This window comes from Vitis riparia, chromosome 18 (assembly GCF_004353265.1).
Source record: "Vitis riparia cultivar Riparia Gloire de Montpellier isolate 1030 chromosome 18, EGFV_Vit.rip_1.0, whole genome shotgun sequence".
Taxonomy (NCBI): Eukaryota; Viridiplantae; Streptophyta; class Magnoliopsida; order Vitales; family Vitaceae; genus Vitis; species Vitis riparia.
The window spans coordinates 26417089-26441589 of NC_048448.1; the positions used below are offsets into that span (position 1 = coordinate 26417089).

General features: G+C 33.5%; 1 protein-coding gene across 9 annotated transcripts; it reads right to left on the minus strand.

Annotated features, from left to right (window-relative positions):
- Positions 1-1485: 1485 nt before the first annotated feature.
- Positions 1486-24501, minus strand: LOC117905321 (disease resistance protein RPV1-like). Of its 9 annotated transcripts, none has more exons than XR_004649713.1 (12): positions 23864-24501; positions 21514-22591; positions 21033-21368; positions 20840-20942; positions 20179-20753; positions 19788-20110; positions 13700-14840; positions 12874-13623; positions 12389-12477; positions 4784-4859; positions 2463-2618; positions 2066-2373 (listed from the first exon to the last, which is right to left on the minus strand). XR_004649713.1 is itself a non-coding variant. In XM_034818231.1 (8 exons), the coding sequence occupies exons 1-8, from the start codon at positions 24361-24363 to the stop codon at positions 12916-12918; spliced, it is 4764 nt and encodes a 1587-aa protein (XP_034674122.1). In that variant the 5' UTR covers positions 24364-24501; the 3' UTR covers positions 12871-12915. The 9 variants fall into 9 exon arrangements, 1 of the variants encoding a protein (XP_034674122.1); XR_004649715.1 differs by having other exon boundaries at positions 2500-2618; positions 4784-4890; XR_004649712.1 differs by having other exon boundaries at positions 4784-4890.

The window sequence follows — 24501 nt, forward strand, 5'->3', positions numbered from 1 at the left end:
AAAAAAAATGAAACATAAAAAAATAAATATGAGATATTATATTAGCAAAACAAATACACATGAGAGGTTTTTTTATTTAATTATTCTTATTTAGCAAAATTTTCATACCAAGTTACAATATTTATTTATTTTTAAATGTAAATGAGTGTCATGAGACAAAAATGAATAAAATTGAAGAAAAGTGAATAAAAGAAAAGAAAAATACCAAGTGCCCAAAAATTTTCCTCTATTTTTCCCTTTTTCATTTTCTCCTCTTCTTCACACTATTTACAAAGCTACGGTTTATTTTTATTTATTTATTTATTTATTTGTGTTTTATAGGTCCAAAATGAGCATATATTGGGTTCTGGAAAAAGAACATGCCAAAACAATGTTGTTTTTAGCCTACTTAAAAAAAATAAAAATAAAAATCATGCCAAGTGCACATGAGAGTTTTTTTTATTTAATTATTTTTAATTAGCAAAATTTTCATACCAAGTTACAATATTTATTTATTTTTAAATGAAAATGAGAGTCATGAGACAAGAATGAATAGAATTAAAGAAAAGTGAAGAAAAGAAGAGAAAAATACCAAGTACCTGAAAATTTTCCTCTATTTTTCCTTTCTTCATCTTCTTCTCTTCTTCACACTATTCAAGAGGCTAGGGTATATATATATTTGTGTTTTACAAGTCCAAAATGAGCATATATTGGGTTCTAGAAAAAGAACATGCCAAAACGGCGTTGTTTTTGGCCTACTTTAAAAATTAAAAATAAAATAAAATAAAATAATCATGCTCCAAAACGATGTTGTTTTGGCATGTTCTTTTAAAAGAACATACCAAATGACGTCGTTTTGATCTCAAGAAATTAAAAAAACAAAACTCTCAAGGGAGGATGGAGGCATACCTATTGGGAGTGTTGTGCTTAGCCGAAAATGAGCCCCTAATCAATGCCTCCATGAAGGGGCGACGCTTGCAATTAGGGAAGGTGTTGCAGGGTAGCATCGTGTTGCCTGACACGTTAGGTGCACCTTTCACAACTATGGGTGGAACTATTGTTGTTGAAATTATTATTGCATGTCCTTTTCACATTGTTGTTTCGTTTGTTTCGAAGGCAAAAGTTTTTCATGTGTTTGCTTTACCTAAGATACAAGAGCAACATTTGTTTCTCTCCTAGTAGTAGGTCCAAATGCTATAGTGGGAGTTACACCAAACCCAAGATCACGTACATGATCATGTCTCTCCAACCTATTACTTGTGTGTATATTTCATCTACTGATACTAGAGCAGATGATGCAGTTGTTGATGGAGTAAATGATGAAGACCCTTCTGTTTGTGTTCATGTTTGAGCCATCATAAGCTCCTCAAATTAGGCCTATAAAGAAGATTAAGCATGGATTACTCTTAGAAATACTATAGACATAAAATGTATCAAAACTTTTCATTTCTCTAAGAATTATTGGAAAACAAAAATTAAGTACTCACCATAATTTCACTAGGGGGCAGCATCAATTGGTGTCCCATCCTTATGTGTATGCTTGAGTTTGAACACCTCTATTTGATTAGGTTGAGTGTTATCCTCTCTTAATTGTCCCTATTATGTAAAAACAAAACTAGTTAGATTTAAATTATTATATTACAATAAACTTATCATAAATAACACATTATTAACAAAGAATTTATCAACCTATTCATAATGTAGTTATGCAAAGCTCTTTGAGCTTGAAGTATGGTTGATAATTTGTTTAGCTCTATTCTTCTTATTCCTCCTATAGATGACCTATGTTTAACAACAATACCCATGTCAAGTAAATAAAAAGTCAACAAATAATACTAAACGATAAATGCAAGCATACGAATTGTAGAACCTTACCTATGCCTCTTCTAAGCTCCAAAATTGAACAAGCCACCTCCAATCAACATCAAACACATGTTGTGGCTTATGTTTCAACTTCTCCTTATCTGTAGGCTAAGGATTATAATATTTTGCTTTCATTTTGTTTTTATAGCTTTTATAGTTATCTAAAGCTAAGCTCAATACATAATCTTTTTGCTCCTTAGCGACATCATATTTTTCCTTAAAATAACTCAAAAGTTAGTCAGAAGTGTCAATTTATTTGATATTAGTGTCAATTACAACATACCAAAACAAGTGCCCATACATTTTCTCATTTGCATCAATTGACATGTTTCTAGTGAATAACTCAGAGAGGTACATTGTGTTGATTATGTACAAGGGTCCCCAAATAGCTCTTTAGATGTTTTCTCTTTATCTCATGAACTTCTTGCCCACATTCATTAAATTCAACTAGTAAGTTCTCCCTTGGCCTCAATGCTAACAAAGCAATGCTATGTGTAGGACCATGTTTCCTCTTTCAACCTGAGGACAACCCTGTTAAAAAATAGCAATATAATATTAATTAATTAATTGAATAATGACATGAATGCCATAAATGTCCAAGCCAAATGTAGCCACTATACCATAATAGGTAGATTGAGAACTGTTAGGCTCACTAACAAGCAAGTCAAAAGGACGGACAAGATCATGGGCAGCAGTTACTTGTCCACGGCTAAAAATATTAGGTACAATGACATGCTTAAGTCGACTGCAACAATTAGACATAGCTTATAAGCTCCCTACAATGAAGAAAAATTAATGATGTTGTGAGTGTAATCAAGAACATAATGGCCTTGGATTAAAAAAACAATTTGAACAATAATTTGAAAAGAAGTTTGTAAATTTTGTGATAGATTAGAAAAATATATAATCAATAAAATTTAAATAATAAGAATACAAAAGTAGTAGAGCTAAAAGGCAAGGTATACAAAAGTAACCTTGTAGGGAGATGTCCAGTAAGTAACAATACTACTAGTTTTTGGAAACACATAAAAAAAAACATGTAATAACAAGTTAAAAACATGTTATTGAAATCAAATTTAACACAGTTCCAACACAACTTTATTGCAGGATCAATGACTCTAATCCCTAATCTAATTAGCTTATTTTTGCAAATCATTCTAAATAATAAATGATTTTTGTTGTTATCAAACTACTAGTTTCTAGAAATATATGAAAAATGCCAACAAGTTTATGATAGTAGCGAAGTAGATATTATGTTAGTTTCCTAATAAATTAATAATAATATATATTAAGCATGCTCTTTGTCAAATTAATTCTACCTATTATGGTTGTGCCCATATGACCTGTAAAGATTTTGTCCTTGGAACTAAATTGTATGTGGCATGTGTCATTGTTGTGTCCTACAAGTTAAGCCTTAGCCTTCTATCCCATGCTTCCTATCTTAAGAAAATTGCACAATGGTCAAACCATTGTAATTCCACTTCTATTTTGCTCTAAGAATCCTACAGCTCATTTTCTTTTTTTTCTTTTTTCTTTTTTTCATTTTTATTAGTGAAAGGGAAAGGGATAAAATTTTTATAAACATCATAGATAATTAGAGGTTTAAGGTTTATTTATTTATTTATTTATTTTTGTGAAACTAAACATAGAAAAGCTTCCAAAAAAATTTGGATCCTTGCTAGTCTTGGTAAATAAAAAATAAAAATAAAATAAAATTGCAAGGCTTTAAATTCTTCAAATTTTACTTTAGATGTTTGCAAGATTTAAGTATTACATTGTTTTCTTTCTCATTTTACTCTCATGTGGTTGAAGCTAAATTTGAAGATTTGTCAATGCAGTTTTATTTTCATCTTCAAGGTTTACTTCTTCATGGGACATTTGATGAGTGTTGTTCCTAATATGAGCCACTTAGAAGTGTAAAACACTGATTCTGACACCTCCAATAGAGACCAAAATTCAACTAAAAGATTTAGAGTACGTTGTTGACTTTGCTGAATTTTTATAGTAAACTGAAAGATATGTCTTATCATTTTTTACAGTAAACTGAAAGATGTCTATGTTATTTGTGGTAGGTTGTATTTGATAATTCGTTCTATATAAAAGTAAGTTATTCTTAAAGCAATTTTCTTCACTATTCATGATCACCTATAACCATTTGATTCCTCATCTACCTTTCATGATTCTTCCAATTGCATTCTTGTGACACTAAGGTTATGTTTGGTTCCTAGAAAATACTAAGGAAAGAAAAAAAAATGTAAAGAAAAATGATTTTTTTCATGTTTGGTTGTCCTATAAAAAATATCAAAGAAAATTAAATATAATTACAACTAATTAAAAACTTATGAATTTTTAAATTATTTAATTTTTATATTGATGAGTTAAAATAAATAAAATGAGTTTGAAGTAACAAAAATAATAATTTGTCGACTTTTAATCTATTTTTTATTTTCCTTTACTTTTTCTTTCCTTCTACTTTTCCTTTGTATTTTCTTTCCTTTTCATTTTCCCTCAAATTTTCTAGGAACCAAACATAGCCTAAGTAAATACAAAATTGATAACTAGTCCAGGATCCAGTTTGAGTGACAATTAATTTAGAAAGCTATATTAAACTGAAGCATCATTTCTGCTTAAGTACTACATTTTATAATTGGAATTGATGTTATCATAGCTAATTAAAGAGGTATAATGTGTTTCCTTATGAGCTTCAATCATAGGTTTACTAACAAGTCATTTATATAATCCTAAATCATATGTCTCAATATGAACACAACAACCATAAGGACGCAAAATTAAATGCATCAAAAATAGTGGCAAGGAAAGATAAAAATAAATACATTTGAGAAAACTTATGGCTAAAATAATTATTGGCAAGAAAGATAAAACTTAATTATGACAACTCATACTTTAGCAAAGAAGAAGAGAGGCTTTAGCTTCCTCATACCTTATTGCCATTTCAGGGGCTGCTTCTACTCACAAGCATTCATGGCTTTGTTAGATCTCTAAGACACTTCAATGCACTGCAATTGGTTGGCTTCAGTTTATAAATCTCTAAAGAAGACATAAAAAGAAGGGAGTGAAGATAATATATCAAAGATTGATTTTCAGAAAGCTTCAAAGCATAATTATTTTAAGCACATTCAATTTGAATACTTTGATTCCATTTACTACAGGAAGATCTCAAAGAACCAATGGGTTTAATATCTTAACATCGACAGGAGGCACTCTTGAAGTCTTCTAAAATATGGAGTAAATAGGAAATGACATGAAACAAAAAAGGAACAATCCAAAAACACTCCACAATCAAGAAACGAATCAACTTCAATTTATTATCAATAGAAGAACAAAAGCTCCTCTTGCTTAGGAATGGCAACGGGGCGGGTTCGGGACGGGTCGCCCCTATCCCAACCCCGCCCCGTTTAGCAAAATCAATTCCCATCCCCGTCCCATTAAAAAAAATAAACGGGGCGGGGCGGGGCGGGGCGGGTATGGGAAATTCCCATACCCGTCCCGCCCCGCCCCTTTTAGCTTCTTTTTTTTTTCTTTTTTTTTTTTTTTTTTTTTTTTTTTTACTTTAAAAATTTTAAATTACATTAAAATAAATATATTTTATAAAAAATAAAATTATTATATTTTTTATAACTTATTTTTTAAAAAAATTTATTATTATCTATATATTAAAAATATTAAAATTAAATTTTAAATTAAATTAATTTTAAAATTAAATTAAATTAAATTTTAAAAATAATTTTATATGTAAACGGGGCGGGGCGGGGCAATACCCGAACCCGCCCCGGGTTTAAAAAAAAAATCCCAAACCCGTTTAATAAATTTTAACCCCGTCCCATTAGGGGCGGGGCGGGGCGGGTACCCGAAAAAACCCGCCCCGTTGCCATCCCTACTCTTGCTTTGTCATTTGGGAAGAAAAAAAAAAACAACCAAAATTCCTAAAATTCATATTACAAAAGAGAAAGGAGAATGAAAATTCCTTGTTTGGTTACAGTAGGAAAATAAAAGAGAAAGCACAGTTAATTGGTTACAAATATTCAAATAGTGAAATATGGAGATTATGAATTTCAACTTGTTTTATTTATTTTTAGATAAACTAACAAAGAAAATAAGTTTTCAAATTTCCAACGAAGGTCAAAAGATACACAAAGAATGGGACCCTAACATTTTATCTTGACTATCACTTTGTTTTGCTAAGCTTTGAATAAAAATTAAACAAAAATCACTTTGTTTGATCAATTTAAAAAATAAGATGCCTATGTCATGCAAAGAAATCAAACTAAAGTCCTCAGGAAAATCACATAGAGAAAGAAATCATGTTTTTCAAAGAAAAATCATTTTCTTATGTAGTGAGAATTCATGAAGAAATTATGTTTTTTTAGTGAGAAATAAGAGAGAAATTAGGGTAGGAAATCAAATCAAATAGAAATCTTACCTAGATGTGAGAAATATGTTTTGCTAGGTCTTGGTGAACAGACTATCATGAACGAGATGCATATAAACACTTAGGTGTTATGACATCTATTGAAGCAAGAAACCTTAACACACCCATATTTACCACCAAAATTTAATTGCTTTTAAAACATATATATGAGTGCAATAGGAAAAACTACCACAACCATAGAAGAATGACAAAGTAAACCTACATCTGCATCAAGTGCACACCTGTATCAAAATGTTACTAGTAGACCTAGTTATTATTGTGGTCGTGACAATACACCTTTGCAAGAAAATTTTCCCTGCTTAATTTGGTTCATCAAACCCTATAGATGAGAACATAATGTAACCATGACTATATATTAATTTTAATTGCAATTTTTTAAGCCCCTACCACAATTTTGATAAGTGATAGCAGTATCTTATTAGTTTATGGACATCGGTTCATGGTGACTCTGCATGTAGTAGATAGTAAGCCACAAACTCAAGCTATGCTCATTGTAATTTCATAGGACACTGAAGTTTAGTTGATTCTTTTCAGTGAAATATTGAATTAACTTCAAAATTGGATTTTGAGGGAACTGGTATTTTCCTATTAGTCCTAGTGGTCCCCACTTTAGCTCACGAAGGTATGCTTGTTTTGAAGGATTTGGGTTTTTGGTTCATAAGTATGCATAAGAGCGTTTTGATAAAAGCACAAGGTTGCACTAGATCTTATGAATTGTCTTTTTAGTACATGCTAATTAATTAATTAAAGCCCACTATGGATAATTAATTAATTAGAACTCAGGTAAGCTAGATTAGGTTGACCCAAGGCCAATTTGGGCTCAAGTCACTTAAGCCCATAGGAAGCCTTATAAATACCCCTATTCATAGGACTAAATGTTCCTTAGATTACATCCTTTCAAATCTTTGAGGCTCTTCTCAAGTTGTATCATATAGTGGTGGAAGATATATGAGATTACTTTAATTAAAAAGGTTTGGTTATATATCCTAAAACATAAGAATGACGTCTTTGGGAAGTTCAAGCAATGGAAAGCTATGATTGAGAAATAGATATGAAAACAAATCAAGTGCTTGGGGACTAATAATAGTAAGGAATTCTGTTAGAAAAAGTTCAATAAGTTTTGCAAGAATGAAGGTATTGTGAGACACCGCATAGTTAGGCATACTCCACAACAAAATAGTATTGTAGAACAAATGAAAAGAATTTTTCTAGAGGGAGCACAGTGCATGCTTTCTAATATAAGGTTGTTAAAGGAATTTTAGGTTGAAGCAATAAATTCAGTTTCTTATCTTGTGAATAAATCTCCTTCAATTCCTATCAATTATAAGACTCTTGAAAAGGTATAGTTTGGTTACCCCTCTAATTGTGCTCACTTAATTAGAATTTTTTGTTTCTTGTTTATGCTCATGTGAATGAAGATAAGTTGGAACCAAGGGCAATAAAGTATGCATATTTTTAGGATATGAAAAAGGCGTGAGAGGGTATAGGTCATCGTGCCCAAATTAAAGTTTGCCAAATTTCTTATTAGTAAGGATGTGGCTTTTCAATGAGTCTATAATGTTAAGTCCTAAGAAAGAGAAATTTGATGCAAAAAAACAATCTTGTTGTGAGAAAAAAAGTGAAGTTTGTGCCAAAAGCTTCAATAAACATAGAAAGAATGATTTCAATAAAGCCAAAGGAGGAAGAGGTAAAATATCTTGATGCTAAAAAAAATGCACTACAAGAGCAATAATATTGTTTTGGCTAAAGATAGAACAAGGAGACAAATTAAACCACCTCAGAGGTGTGCTTATGGAAATTTGATTGCATCAACTTGAGGGATTCATTATTTCGGGAATGGAATACCATTTTATTTGTTGAATAAATCTCTTTATGGTTTGAAGTAATCTACTAGTTAGTGGTATAAAAAGTTTGAGACTTTATGATTGGTAATGGCTACCGTAGAAGTGAGCATGACAATTGTGTATATCACAAGGAATTATTTCATAGCTCTTTCATTTATTTATTATTATATATTGATGTCATGTTAATTGCCTGCAAGAATATGTCTAAAATCAACAAGTTGAAAACTTAACTTTAGAGAGAGTTTGAAATGAAAGGCCTTTGAGTTACGAAGAAAATATTAGTATGAAAACTCATAGATACTGAGAAGCAAGTGAATTGTACTTATCACAAAAAAAAAAAAAAGTACATTGAGAAAGTGTTGGAACATTTTGGAATGCAAGGGTCAAAACCAATGAGTACTTTATTAATAACTCACTTCAAACTTTCAAGTGCTCTATCACAGTCAAGGAATAAGAGCAACACATGTCACATGTTCCTTATGCTAGTGCAACTGGGAGCATTATGTATGCTATAGTTTGCACTAGGCTTGACATTTCATATGTAGTTAGTGTGGTGATCAATAGATACAATGATTGTCCTAGAAAGATCCATTGGTAAGTAGTGAAATGGATACTTCGATACTTGGGAAGAACATCACATGTTAGCTTAGCATATGATAAAAATAGTGACGTCTTTTAGGTTAATTGTTAGCTATGTTGATTCCAACTATATTGGAGATTTGGATAGAAGTAGGACTCTAATAGGATATGTATTCAATTTATGTGGTAGTGTTATTAGTTAGAAAGCAACCTAGCAATCAATAACTGTTTTGTCAACAACTAAAACAAAATACATAGTAGTCACATAAACAATGAAAGAAGCTATTTGACTTAAGGATTTGGTTGACAATTTGGACTTACAAGAGGAGTTGATTAGTGTATATTGTGATAACCAAAGTATCATAAATTTGATTAAAAAATTAGATGTTCCATGAGAGGACCAAACATATTGATGTCAGAATGCATTTTATTAGGAATATAATTGCACATGGTGCTATTGCAGTGAAAAAAATTCTTATAGTAGACAATCTCGTAGATATGATGACTAAGCTCATTCCTACAATTAAGTTCAGGCCTTACTTGGGCTTAATTAGTGTTGGTAGTATCTGAAGGCTCCTTAGGGGTGTGAGAGTAAAGTAACATGGAAGACTTTCGAGTTTGTTTAAATCTTGAGAATTTGAGCCTGGGTAGAGATGGTTAGAAAGTGTCTCAGATTCTATTTTTGAGCAAATTGGAAAGTTATTGACAGTTTCCTAATATAATATATTCGTAAGAGAATTTCCTATTATCATAAAGGAAATATCCTATTGTGAGATCTTTATTTTAGGAATAAGTATCTTTAACAATTATGCAATTTGTTTCCTATATGGAATCTTCTTACGTAATTAAGAAAAAAAAAATATAGGAAGAGATTTTGACCAAAGAGTGAGAGTATCTTTTAGGGTGTATTTGGGACTTTGGGATTTGAGAGCTCTAGGGTTATTATCTCTTTCAACAATAGTGGAAGTTCTTTTTTGTATTCGCTTGTGGACATAGGCTTTAGGTCAAACCACATAAATTATTGTATGTTTTGTGTAGTTTCTATTTTCGTTTTATTTTTTTCTTCTCCCTATTATTATCCTTTGTTATTGTTTATCACAACAAATAAGTGAGTTGAATTGGTGTCATATTAGCTAAACTGTAGAGAATTTCTTAAGAAGTTAGATAAGTTTTAACTATTATGAGAATTAATAACTTTGATTTGAATAGTTAATTAATTTTGATTTGAAGAATTAATTTTGTTAATAAAAATATAGGCGTATGATTTAGTATTATTAGAAATTATTTTATTGAGAAATGAGAAATTTAATTTAGGGATTAAAAAAACAATAGTTTGAGAAATTAAAATATGTTTGAGATGATGTATAGGAATTGACATGGGGAAATTGTGAGCAATAATAATAATAAATAATAATATAAAGGAAAAATAAAGAGGAAAAAAAGTTGAAAGCCGGGTGAATATGTGTAGTAAAATTAAGAATGAAAAAAAGAAAGTTGGAGGGGAAGAGGTAGGGGCCAAAGGTCAAAACCACTTAAGGAAATGAGGAAAAATAGAGAGAATGAGAAAGGGAGAGATAGAGAGAGAAAGAGAGAGAGGCAGAGAGGTGAGAAAAAAGAAAAATAAAAGAAAAGAAAGGGAGAGTTCTATGGTGTGGGTCTATAGAAAGCGGTTTGATAGAACAAACATGGTTTGTTTCATGTGAAATTTTAGGAGGATATTCTATTTTATATGAGAAACATTGTTACAGAGTGCGATTTCAAAGTTAATAGTTGGATTTTTAACTTTATTTTATTTTGTAAGGTGGTTTATTCATAATATTTTTATTTAATATATTTTGGAAAAAAAATTATAGATATTGTAGTGAAGTAGATTTGCTTATATCTATGATGCCTACATGTGATTTGGTATGAGCGTTGTTTAAATTTTATTTCCTTGGTGATTTAATAATTTTTTTATTGATGTTAGTGAAATAATGATGAAGGAAAATGATATGATTATTGGTTGATAATTTAATTAATAAAAATTGAAGAAAAATTATTTGTGTTGAATTTTGACACTATTAGACTCTATATGAAAAATAAAAATATATTCTTGAAATAATAGTTTCAATATGATGATATTATATATTACATATGCATTATGATTGTGTGAAATATATATATATATGTGTGTGTGTGTGTGTGTGTGTGTGAAATGGAAAAAAAAACAATGAAAAAGAAAAGGTCATCAAAAAGTGGATTAAGAAGAAAGTGGGTTCTTTAGTATGAAAAATACAAAAATCTATTTCAATGTGACCCTAAATGAGGAGTGTATTTAGGTACAAATGTGTATCATTAAGTGAAAACTTGAGACCAATTGTGCATTATATGATTTGGTGTATCCATCTCCATTTGCATTTTCTATTAATTATCAATATATGTATATATGATATATTCAAATTAAAAGAAGATAGTCAACATATATTTTAATGTATTTTAATCTTTGATTATTATGTGTTAACTCTCTTAGGTGTCAGACACCCTACTGAGTAATGTCAAAAATGTTCATCCCTTTAAAATTTTTTAGATGCAAATATTGTTCTTGGGGACCTATAAGTAGATTAAGGAGGGAGGGTCATGAGCTACTTAAAAATATTGGTGTTAAACTTTTGGACATGTGTTCATTTGGTGAATTTGGGTACATGTAATTTAATTATACTTTGATTGGTTGTAAACAAATTGTAGGAACATTTAATTAGACGCACTTTTATTGCAACCGTGACTATACACCATGGCAGGAATTTTTATCCACTTAATTTTTTGCTCTATCAAACTTTCTAGATGGGGTTATACTTTGTCCATGGCTATTTTGTGACTATATATCTTATATTTATTGTTGTGACTTACTCAAAGAAAATTTGGATATGTTGATATCATAAAAGAGTGCATATAGGAATATAAAATATTTCAACGAGAGTTGTTATTAGAATATTGCATTGTATGTATTGCCTTAAATCTATCTAATTCTACAATTATTTATAGCAAATCCTTTTGTTAAAAAGTTAATATCAAAAGCATCTAATAAGAAACTTTCCAAGTAAGAAATCAACAAGGTTTTCTTCTCTTTTTTCCTTTTCCCTGTTTTCCTTATCTCTAAACATTTCTTACTTGTTTTCCTTATCCCTAAACGTTTCTTACATCATAGTGATTTATTGGCATTAGTAGGGGAAATGATGAATCCACTTTAGCATTAGAGTATAATTGAGAATGAGTACAACAAAATCCACAACAATTTATAAAATTCTAGAAACAAAGTTGGCATGTACATGATTATGAGAATCAGCATTAGGACATTTTTTTCTACTTGGTTAAATTCTAATACACAAGAAATATAGATATGGTGCACTCATGATTCTTTTCCAAAATAACAACAGAAGCAAACATATAAAAAATCATTATAAAAACAAATTAGATATATATATATATATATATATATATATATATATATAGACTTTGCATGTATAAGTTCATGCCATCAACCAGTAGACTTTTGTAGTTAAAATATATCCAACGTAACTCAAGTTTTTAACATTCAAAAGCCATACTTTCTCATAATAAGTTTCAAAATTCATACTAATATAAATTTGAGTTTCATTTTTAACTCATTTGTAATGGGTGAAGAAAATATACCTACCTCTCAAAACTTTCTTCAATGCATATTTGAAGCAGAAATGCACTTCTCCTCTTACAATAACACTAATTCTTGCTTTGAATTCTTTTTACCTTCAATACAAGAACAAGAATTAAAAAAACAAAAGCAAAAATAGTAGAACACATGTGACCAACGAAGTGTCGGATCTATAACCAAACAGCTACGCTTTTTCCCTTAAGTTGCTTGAGGTACATACTGCATTTAGATGTCAATCAAACTTAGGGTTAAGGAAATAGATTGTGTAATTTTCTGCATGAAACCATTCGAAAGCAACAAGAAGGTCAAACTGGACTACAAATACACGAAACAAGCCTTAATAAAAAAGAGATAGCTTTAACTTTTAGATACAAGGATAAGAGCACTCCCTAAAATAGCCTCAGACTCTTGCTTGCCTTGAAAAGAATGAACATGGTAAAGAAATTTAAGCCCCATATAAATTAGAAAGAGAAAGGAAGGCGAAATAATACCAATAAAAAATGAGAGCATTGGTGATAGAAGTGTGAACGAGATCAGTCTTGGGTTTCTCTGAATCTTTTATGGTGTGGCTCCTCCACTGGGTACTGGTCTATTGGGTTCCTTTTATTGTGAGCATCAACATTATGATCAACGTACTGTATCATTGGCGGATGGTTGTGCTCAGTGCCTTCTTGGTTGTCGCAAGCATTGGTATCTTGTACAGCTGATCTAAGGCCACCCAAATCCCCATGAGAAGAGCTTCTGCCTTGTACTATTGTGAGATGATTCTGTCCATAATCTTGGGCATATAGAAGCTGGAACCCACACCGCTCCACTTTCACTGATTTTGTATCGAAGTCATTTTTAAATGAAGCGTTCAAGGTCCTATATTTATTTGAGTGATATATGTTGGGAATAATTGACTTGGGATAATTTATCAACCACAATTGATTTGATTCATCTCCATCACGGCAGCTTTGACAATGGCGTCGAGACCGCAGATCACTCACCACCAAAGACGGGTTGTTGTTGAAATTCAATTTACATATGAACTTCCTGCTTTCATTGATATCCCTCCATTCAATATCAAGTGGAACATGAAGAGAGCACAAAGCAAAGCCCAAGAAGTCATCCTTTTCGTACCAATTCTGAGGAAGTGTCAGAGTTATTTTGGATCCCTTTTTCTGATGGCTTATCCACTCTGGAATTCCATTACTTTCAGGAATAAAAGTATCGAGTAATTTACCTCCAGGTACAAACTTCTGCACAAAAAGTACAGTATAAATATTGTGTCCCCGTAAAAGGAAAAGGTTAAATGCCATATATGAAAAATCATACCTGAATTCCGGATTTAAAAAAAGGAGACCAGAGTAGACTCGATGAAATTTTCAGGGATGTGCATTGATGGGCAACTAGAGTTCTTAAATTCGATGGAGGCTCTGGAATATGTTGAAGCAGCTTGCAGTGACTCAAGTTAAGAACGATTAGCTTGTGAAGTTGACTGATCCCATCAGGTATGCTACTGAACTGGTTCCCCATGAGAACTAAATATTGCAGTGACGTTAGGTGGCAAATACCACTAGGGATTTCCCTTAGACCGCAGTTGATTAGTTGTAATATTCTCAAGGAGCACAAACCCGATAAAGATGGTAATTGAAAATTCATTGAATCAAAATCCTTAACATAAAGAACTTCTAGAGATTGCAATTTCCCCAAGTTCTCTGGCAATTTTTTGAGTTCTGGACAGGATTTGATAGAGAGAGTTTTAAGAGATGTCAGATTACAAATACTTTCCGGAAGATTCACAAGGTTTTTGCAATATGCCAGCTTCAGAACTTGAAGCCCTCTCAGACGTTGAATTGATGATGGTATCTCTTTTATGGCACTTCCACCTAAATCAAGCTTTTTTAAGATTTCCATATCTTCCAGGATTTCTGGAAAGCTCTCCAATTGTGAACAGCCTTCGCAACAGAGAGTTGTAAGTGATTTGAACTCGCAAATACTACTTGGCAGACTCTTGAGGTATTTGCAACCCCGCAAACATAAACCATCAAGCTCCAAGGGATTCTCTATAATGGGTAGTTCCTTCATATCACTGTCCTTAAAACAACCACGCTGTCGACATATCGCATTTTGTTGGCATAGGTTGCATCTTCTAACCTCCGCATCCCGTGTCTGTGTCCTTAGTGGAAGGTCTTTGGAGTATATAAGGTGGACTGCCCTCTTCCCCTCTTTAAAGGCTTTCTTAAAAGTATTGTAAGAGCCCCCAAATGAATATGAAAGGTGGTGTCCATGATCAGCGAGATACCACTCCTTAATAGCTTCCTTGGAATACAAAATCACCCACGTTTGACGTGATACACTGTCATTACCTTGGCCATAGCAAAGACAATGAGATTCAAATTCGTGAAAATGCGACGATCGATCATTGTCACCATAGAAACGCAAAGAACAGTTCAGACAACAAGAGGGTAAATATGTTGAGGAGAAGAAAAAATGGTATTCTTCTATATATTAAAAGATACAGCAGATGAGGGCTATATATAACCTGTACATGAAGTTAATTTGGAAGAAATTAATCACACTAATCTAGGCTACAATCTTGGATGATTTACAATCAAATAAAACTAACTTGGTAACTAGAATATTTTTATTTCTATAATTGCTCCTTCAACAACTCACGTCAATACTCCCCCTCAAATTGGTGCATAGATATCATCAATGCCCAATTTGTCAAGTGAGTTGTGAAATATTTTGCTAGAGACAGCCTTTGTAAGAATATCTGCTAGTTGATCTTCTGACTTCACAAAAGGAAATTGAATGACCTTGTCTTCGAGCTTCTGCTTGATAAAATGCCGATCCACTTCAACATGTTTGGTGCGGTCATGTTGAACTGGGTTGTGCGCGATTGCTATGGCTGCCTTATTATCACAAAACAGGTTCATTGTATCCTGAGATGAACACTCAATTTCCTCTAATAATCTTTTTAACCAAAGTAGCTCACACAATCCTTTAGCCATGCCTCTAAACTCAGCCTCTGCACTAGATAAAGCAACTACCTTCTGTTTTTTACTCCTCCAAGTGACCAGATTGCCTCCCACAAATGTGAAGTAGCCCGATGTAGATTTTCTGTCAGTAATGTTCCCTGCCCAGTCTGCGTCCGTATAGCCGTCAATGTGCAGATGTTGGTTTTTCGTGAACATCAGTCCTCTTCCTGGAGAAGACTTCAAGTACCGTAAAATACGAACCACTGCACTCATATGATCTTCGCTAGGACAATGCATGAATTGACTCACCAAGCTCACCGCATAAGCAATATCAGGCCGTGTGTGAGATAAGTATATTAGCTTTCCCACAAGGCGTTGATACCTTTCTTTATTGGTAGGGGTCTGGTTAGGAAATTCTCCCAAGCCATGGTTTTGAACAACTGGTGTATCAGCAGGTCTACAATCAAGCATTCCTGTTTCAGACAACAAGTCAAGCACGTACTTCCTTTGGGATAGAAATATGCCTCGTTTTGATCGAGCTACTTCAATCCCCAAAAAATACTTCAACCCTCCAAGATTTTTCATCTCAAATTCAGTTGCTAAATGCTCTTGTAATTTAGAGATTTCTTCCTCGTCATTTCCTGTAATTATCATATCATCAACATAGATTATTAGAGCTGTTACCTTCCCCCGTTGGTGCTTCAAGAAGAGAGTATGATCTGAATTACTTTGCTTGAAACCGTGCTTTCTCATGGCAAGGCTAAATCGTCCAAACCATGCTCTAGGAGACTGTTTCAATCCGTATAACGCCTTTTGTAACTTGCAAACTTCCTTCCCCTGTGTCGAAGAAACAAAACCTGGTGGAATGTCCATGTACACCTCCTCTTCAAGATCCCCATGGAGAAAGGCATTTTTGACGTCAAATTGGTGCAATGGCCAGTCCAAGTTTGCAGCAAGAGAGATTAGTACTCTCACAGTATTTAATTTTGCTACAGGTGAGAAAGTTTCTTGATAATCTACCCCATATGTCTGAGTATATCCCTTCGCAACGAGCCTTGCTTTATATCTTTCAACTGATCCATCTGCTTTGTGTTTGATAGAGAACACCCATCGACATCCCACAGTTTTCTTCCCCTCAGGCAATGGCACAAGCGCCCAAGTATCATTTTTCTGTAATGCTTTCATCTCTTCCTCTATCGCTTGGATCCATTTGGGATTATTCATGGCTTCACTCACTGTATCAGGAACACCATCTGCAGATAATTTATGAACCAATGCCTTGAGAGGTTCAGGCAATTTTTGAGTTGAGATATGGTTGGCAATTGGGTACTTTGACTTGCTCGTTCCATGATCGGGTGAATAACGGTTTGGTGGTTGCCCGCGGTTATGCCTGAAAGGTAGTTTATAGCCAGCAACAATATTGTGAGGAGAGTTTAGAACTTGTACCTCAGGAATATTCTCAGGAGATTGGTCTAATTGTGGTACTGTCAAGTCATGGAAGGGTTGTTCACTTTCAATTTCCGTAACTTCTCCATTTTGATCTACTCTTGTTGGTTGTTGTTCGATCTCTGCTTCGACATGCTCAACATTTTCAACTTCTCCTCTTTGATCTATCAGTATTGCCATTGGTTCTCTTGGCTGAACCTCCCTTATATCATTTGAAGTTTCTTCGAAGCCTGGCCAATTTTCCCAATTCTGCTCTTCACTCATCATCTCCCCCTGAAGAGAGGAGCGGGAAGATTGAGAAGTGAAGAAATTCTCTGATTCAATGAAGGTGACATCCATGGTGGTATAGAGTCGCCTTGTAGCTGGATCATAACATCGGTATCCTTTCTTGTGAGCTGCATAGCCAAGAAAAACACAACGGACAGCACATGGATCAAGCTTTGTCCGTTGATTCTTGTGTAGATGAACATATGTAACACAACCAAACTTTCTTGGAGGAAGCATTAGAATTGATGGTAATGTCACATGTTGTGCGAGAACTTGAAGAGGGGTTTTGTAGTGCAAAACTCGTGATGGCAATCGGTTCATTAAGTATACAGCAGTCATTACTGCATCTGGCCAAAATCGCTTAGGGACATAAGCGGCAGTCAAGAGAGCTCGAGTGATTTCCAAGATGTGTCTATTCTTGCGCTCTGCAACACCGTTCTGTTGCGGTGTTTGAGAACAAGATGTCTCATGATGCAAACCATGTTCCTGAAAGTATCTGTGAAATTGTGCATTATCATATTCCCCACCATTATCAGATCGAAGAATTTGAAGTTTAGCAGAAAATTGTGTTCGAATCATATTATGAAATGATCGAAATATTTCAAACACTTCATGTTTATTTTTCATCACATAAAGCCAAGTCATTCGTGTACAATCATCGACAAAGGTTACAAACCAACGAACACCAGAAAAAATAGTAATAGGAGCAGGGCCCCAAACGTCAGAATGAACAATCAAAAAAGGAGTGTCACATTTATTCAAACTGATTGAATAAGGTACCCGATGACTCTTAGCCTGAATACAAGCTTCACACTTAAAATCTGACTCATTAAACTTTGTAAATAAATCTGGAAATAAACATCTCAAATACCGAAATGAGGGATGCCCCAACCGATTATGCCATAACCAAATTTGTCTTTCCTTAACTCCAGCAGAATGCATATTATTTGCTCGACCATAACTGAAATCATCCATGTAATACAACCCTTCCCTTTTAGTACCACGACCAATAATCTCCTTGGTGAGAATATCCTGAAACAAACAGAAGTTAGGGTACATTAGAGCACAACAATTCAATTCCTCAGTCACTTGTCCAATAGATAACAATTTATTGGAAAGTGATGGAACTAGTAAGGTATTTGGTAATGAAAAAGAAGGAGAAAGAGCCACTGTTCCAGCCCCTGTTACTGGATATGTTACTCCATTAGCATTGGCAATGCATACTCGTTTTGGTTGGGTGGCTTTAGAGAAGTCACAAGGGTCAAAGGTCATGTGGTCTGTTGCCCCAGAGTCAATGATCCAGCCATCATGGTTTCTCATTTTCGAGCAAGAAAAAACATAACCTTGGTTACCTGAGTCATTCTGAACAATCTGTTCACTAGTGGAGATAGAAGATTCTTGTTGTGGTACGAGAGATAGTTGAGGCTCTACGCTCATAAGAGCTGCACGACCAAGATTGTCGCCTCCACTTGCTTCACGCTTTTTCTTTGCCTTGAGTTCATGCCACCAATCTGGATAACCATGTAGTTTGAAGCATGTTTCTTTGGTGTGTTTTGCATTCCCACAATGTGTGCAGCCTCCTCCTTCCCCTTTTGGTTTTGTGGTTGTGTTAGGCTTTCCATTCGATAGCGTTTGAAAAGATAATTGGTGTTGAGGTTTATGTCCTCCTCTTGAAAGCATAACACCACCAGATATGGTATCTTCATTCATCATCATTACGGATTGCCTCAAATCCTCTCTTCGAACTTGTGCATAAGCTTGTTCCACTGTTGGGAATGGTTGTATCTGCAGCACATCTGCTCGGATTTTGTCAAGCCGATCATCAAGTCCGTCTAAGAAAGTGTAGACTCTATCCTCCTGCAAAATAGAGTTATATTTTTGTATATCAATATCACATTCCATAGGATTTGGTCGACGAAAGTCGATTTCTCTCCACAAGCCTTGCAGATTGTTGTAGTATGTCTCAATAGATCCTCCTTCTTGTTTGAGTCTGGTTACTCTTCTTTTGAGATCATATACTTGTGATGTATCAGTGCCATCAAAGTACGTAATAGCAATATTATCCCAAACAGCCTTAGCCGTTGAGAATCTGATAAAGTTACTGACTAACTTTGGATCCATAGAATTGATTAGCCATCCCTTCACCACTGCGTTTTCGGTTCTCCATTTTCTGAATGCAGGATCTGTTTGCAGAGGCTGTGGAAAATCTCCATTTATGTATCCCAACTTGTCTTTACCTGAGATATACATCTCGACAATTTGGGACCATAGTGCATAATTGGTACCATCTAACTTGATTCCAATCTGTGTAGCAGGTTCATGACTTGTGATCTGGTTCTGAGTTTGGTTGTGGTTCAGTACTTGTGTCATTCTTGTCGTAAGATCTGCGAGAATTGAACTCCCCCCTTCGTGTTTTTCCACCCCAGTAGGAGGTGTCTCCATTTTCCTCTTTCTGTTTTTTTTTTTTTTTGAGAAATTCTGTGGCCCTAGAATCTCTGCTCTGATACCATGTTGAGGAGAAGAAAAAATGGTATTCTTCTATATATTAAAAGATACAGCAGATGAGGGCTATATATAACCTGTACATGAAGTTAATTTGGAAGAAATTAATCACACTAATCTAGGCTACAATCTTGGATGATTTACAATCAAATAAAACTAACTTGGTAACTAGAATATTTTTATTTCTATAATTGCTCCTTCAACAACTCACGTCAATAAAATATACATCCTCCGAAAATAATTCAGCTGCAGATTCATTCTTTGATTTATCATCTGTTTCATTCTCTGATGTATGGGCAGATTCATCCTGAGATTTATGGTCTGATTCATTTTCGGATATGTCCTCAGATTCATCATCAAGTGGAACATAAACACAGCATATAGCAAATCCCAAAAACTCATTATCTTGGTGCCAATTCTGCGGAAGCTCTATTGTTCTTGTCTCCATCATCCACTCTGGAACTCCACTATGTCCAGGAAGAACAATACAAATTCCATTGCCATGGTAGGCAGAATCATTGCAATTCTGACTACACTGATTCAAATCCTGCACAAAAGCACCATGTAAATCTAGTGTCTGCATAAAAAAAGTCAAGTGACATGAAAATCATATACCTGAATTTCAGAATTGAAGCAATTGACTAGAGAATGAAATGGCAAAAATGAGGCTGTTGATAAAGTAAGATTTGGGCCATGCGCATCTAAAAGCCTTAGACTTGATGGAAGCTCTGGAATGTGTTCAAGGTTCTGGCAGTGACTTAAGTTAAGGACTTGCAGCCTAGAAAGTTGATTGATTGTGGCAGGTATGCTTCTAAAATCATTCGATTTCAGATTTAGTTCTTTCAGTGATGATAAACCACAAATATCACTGGGAATTCCTCCTTCCATTATATTGCAGTAACTTAGGTCCAATACTTCCAATGATGATAGGCAACAAACATCAGTAGGGATTTTGTTGAGTTTTGAACACCCTCTGAAACTGAGAATTTTGAGAGCTTTTAGATGTCCAAACGATGATGATGATGGTAGCTCTTCTATAGCCGTACCACTTAAATCGAGCTCTCTTAGCTTTCTCATATTGCCCTTGATTTCTGGAAATCTCTTTAGCTTTGAACAGTCTACGCAAGACAAAGTTTGAAGGTGTTTCCATTTATAAATGCCTCTTGGAAGACACTCCAGCTTTACACACCCTGTCCAATTCAAGGGAGGAAAAAAACAAATTAGTTTTAATAACTCTAATACTGATGCATGAACATTTTAAGTACCATTGTATAACCTTTTAGAATTAGAATCTCCAAGTTTGGCACACTTGAGAAGTCCGGGATTTCAGTGAGATGCACTGAGAAACTGAGATCGATAACATTCAACTTGTTATGAAGCTGGAAAAAAAAAAACAATCAATTGATAATTTTACATAAACATTAAAAATTAATATAAAAAAATGTGTAAGTAAATGATGATAACAATACCTTATTCCCTCTCCAAAGTTGCTTTATATTGCTGCCCCTTAATATGAGTGCAGCAAGGTCCTTTGCATGAAAATTTGTTGGCAAAGATTCTAAAGAGTATCCATCCCAATGGAAATAAGTTAACTCATAAGAAGGAAACTCAAAGTCCCTTGGAAGGTGGTCTTCAGAAAATAGCTTTCCATCAAGATGCCTACTAAATCTTGATATGCGACGATATTCATCATCTTTATGGATTTTGAGCAATCTAAGTCTATCCATCTGTTTGAAAGATTCTTTAGTAAACTGTGTTGGAAATTTACAAATATCTAGGAATAGTCCTTTGATTGATCGTGTCCCCTGAAAAATATAAATCAAGAATAAGCGAAACACAAGATGCATAAAACTTAACTACATTATATAGATGGTTAATTTCTAAAACAATAACAATAATATTGAAGTTTGCATATGCACGATAACCTAAGTTCTTGCATTTGGCACTTACCATGTTTCTTGTCAGCACATCATACGCATCAGAATCCCATATTCTACTCCTTCTTCCAAGATCATCAGGACATTCTTGACGAATAATTTCTTTGCCCATTTGTTGTATTAAATCATGCATATCCATCATGTTTTTTGAAATAGTTATGAGACATTTGTCATTTAGAGTTGCTATCCCATACTCAGCATGAGGGCCTAATATTCTTGAAACAAAATATTTGTTCTTCCCCTTGAAAAAACAAGCAACATCCAAAAATATCTCCTTATCCATATCATCAAGTCCATCAAAACTTATTCTAAGTACCTTGTTAATTTCCATGTGGGGTATCCTTTTTAGCTTATATAATGCACTTTCCCATTCGCTTATTTTCTTTCCAAAAAGAGAGGCACCTAAAAGTTTAAGTGCTAATGGAAGTCCATCAGCATACTCTATCATATCGTATGAGAGGTTTTCATAAGCTTCCTTGGGAAGATTTTCTTGGAAGGCCCACAAACTAAAGAGCTCAATTGCTTCTTTCTTATCAAATTTTTGAACCTCATATGGTGTATCCACTCCATATCGAGCAAGCACTTGTTTGTCTCTAGATGTGATGATGATTGTACTTTTTGCATTAAACCAATCCTTCTTTTCAGCCAAATGTTTTAATTGCTTCAGATCATCTACATCATCCAAAATAACAAGGACTCTTTTAGAGTTGAGACACCTCTTTATCATAGTAACTCCTTCATCGATATTGCTTATTTTAAAACCCTTTTCTTTTAGGATGTCATGAAGAAGTTCATTTTGTAATTGAAGTGTATCACCTTGGGATTTCTCTCTAATATTTCTAAGAAAGCTACTGCTATCATATTGATATGAGATCTTATTATAAATAGCCTCGGCGATAGTAGTCTTACCAATTCCACCAGGTCCACATATCCCAATCACACTAACCTTATTCAACTCAGTATTCATCATCAATTTCAATTTTTCTAAATGAACACTAATTCCAACTATATTCTCGCTCACATTTAAAGGTTGACGTTTTAAACTTCCAACAATTGTATTAATAATTTCATTGACAACTTCAGTCTCAAACCTGCCAATTATAAAGCATAATGATGAGTTAGAATGAGTTTGCAAAATATAATAAATGTAGAATAAATCGAGTCATATATGGTGTTGTCCAATACTTAAGCTTCCAATTTTGCATGTATCAAACTACTAATTAATGTACTAAGTTGTCAACTTCAATCTGCTGACACTGGTTGGGGCATTGTTTAGGAAATTAGGACTCTTCTCGTGACTTTTTTCACCTTTTATTTCACAAAACTAGTTGCTTATCAACTTATCAATATTGTTGAAAAGGAATATAAATATTCCTAGTTTGCTAATTAATTTTGCATTTCCATAGAGGAATGAGTACTGAAAACTTTAATGCTGAATTGTAAGACTGAAGAGACTTTTAAGAAAATGATATTTACTTTACAAATTTGATTCACAATGATATTATTTAATTATTCGATGGCATCTCACCTCATGATATTATATATATCATTTAAATTTAAAGAAAAATATGAATTGAGACCATAATATATTTTAAATAAAAAGACTTATTTTGTAGATTATTCAAAGTATTCTCTAAAAAATCAAGCTTTAAATTAAGATAAATATTACAACTCAAGATTCCAAATCCATAAAATACTCTTCTACCAAAATTGATTAATTTTAAGATTTCAAGAATGATTAAAACCATTTTGCTCAAATTACAAAATCATTCTTTTTCTTTAAATTAAATTTTCTTTCTATAAATCAAATTTAGATTACAAATTCACATTTAAGTGTTCATTTTCAAACCTAAAATTTTCTTTTAAAAGTTGATTATTTTTAAAATCTTTAAATAAGAAAAGATTAATTTTCAACTTCAACATTGTAATCTTGTATTAAAGAATAGAACTAAAGATGTCTATTTTTTCTCATAAATTCCTATTAATAGGCATATTTCCTAGATATACCGGAATAGGTGAGAAATTGTACCAAAAAAAGCCTTGAATATTTAAAACATGCTTCAAATTCATCCAATGAGAAGCCACTTTAACACCAAAAGCCAAAAGCCAAAAGCCAAAAGATATTTAAAATGGTGTTTTTGGCTGTTGAATTTCAAAGAGATGAACCCAAGGAATCAGCAAAATTTAGAAAGAGAAAATAAAGCTAAAACCATAGAAATGTATTGCTAATAACTTTAGGCCCAAATTTAGAACGAGAAAAATAATTATATATTTTTTATTTTTTACACAAAAAATTAAAGAAGGAAAAAATCATATACAGTAGGATAGGATTTCTGATTAGAGGAGAAGAGAAGCATACTTACTGGTCATCCACGTGCCATCCAGATAGGCTTGCTGCTTCGGTTAAGGCAGTCCTCCACTTTTGTATCATCTCCTTCTTTTTCTCATCAGCATCTCTTTCATGGTGGGCAAGCGCATCTCCAAAAATTCCCGACTGTTTCCGGATATCTGATGGATCTACATGATAGAAAATTGGTAGAACCATTGATCCCTCTTGCCTCGCGCATTCAGTGATTTTTACAAGTTCATTTAAACACCATCTAGAGTAAGCATAATTTTTGGAGAAAATAATAATAAAAATCCTTGATTCTTTTATGGCTCTTGAGAGATCAGATGCAATTATTCCTCCTTTCTCTAGTACTTCATCATCTCTGAAAGTTTGAATTCCATATCTAACCAAAGTGGTATATAGATAATCAGTGAAATTTTTGCGGGTGTCTACACCTCTAAAACTCAAAAACACATCATAATTAGGAGAAATAGAAGTAGAAGAAGAGGCTCCATGGGTGCTGGAAGAAGCCATTTTTGGGTTGCTTGTACCAAAATTCCAAGGGAGTTTGGAATCAAAGAAAATAAGAGAGAGGATCCTTAGATGCTCAACCACTGTTGGCTCCAGGCTTCTTCACCATGAACAGAACTCCAAGCTGGGAGGGGTGCAGCA

Coding starts and splice junctions, on each gene's coding strand:
- LOC117905321 (XM_034818231.1), bottom strand. CDS start 24,363: ATGGCTTCTTCCAGCACCCATGGAGCCTCTTCTTCTACTTCTATTTCT. Junction 21,369..21,513: donor ATGTGCTGACAAGAAACATG/GTAAGTGCCAAA, acceptor TATATTTTTCAG/GGGACACGATCAATCAAAGG. Junction 20,754..20,839: donor GGAGATTCTAATTCTAAAAG/GTTATACAATGG, acceptor TGAATTGGACAG/GGTGTGTAAAGCTGGAGTGT.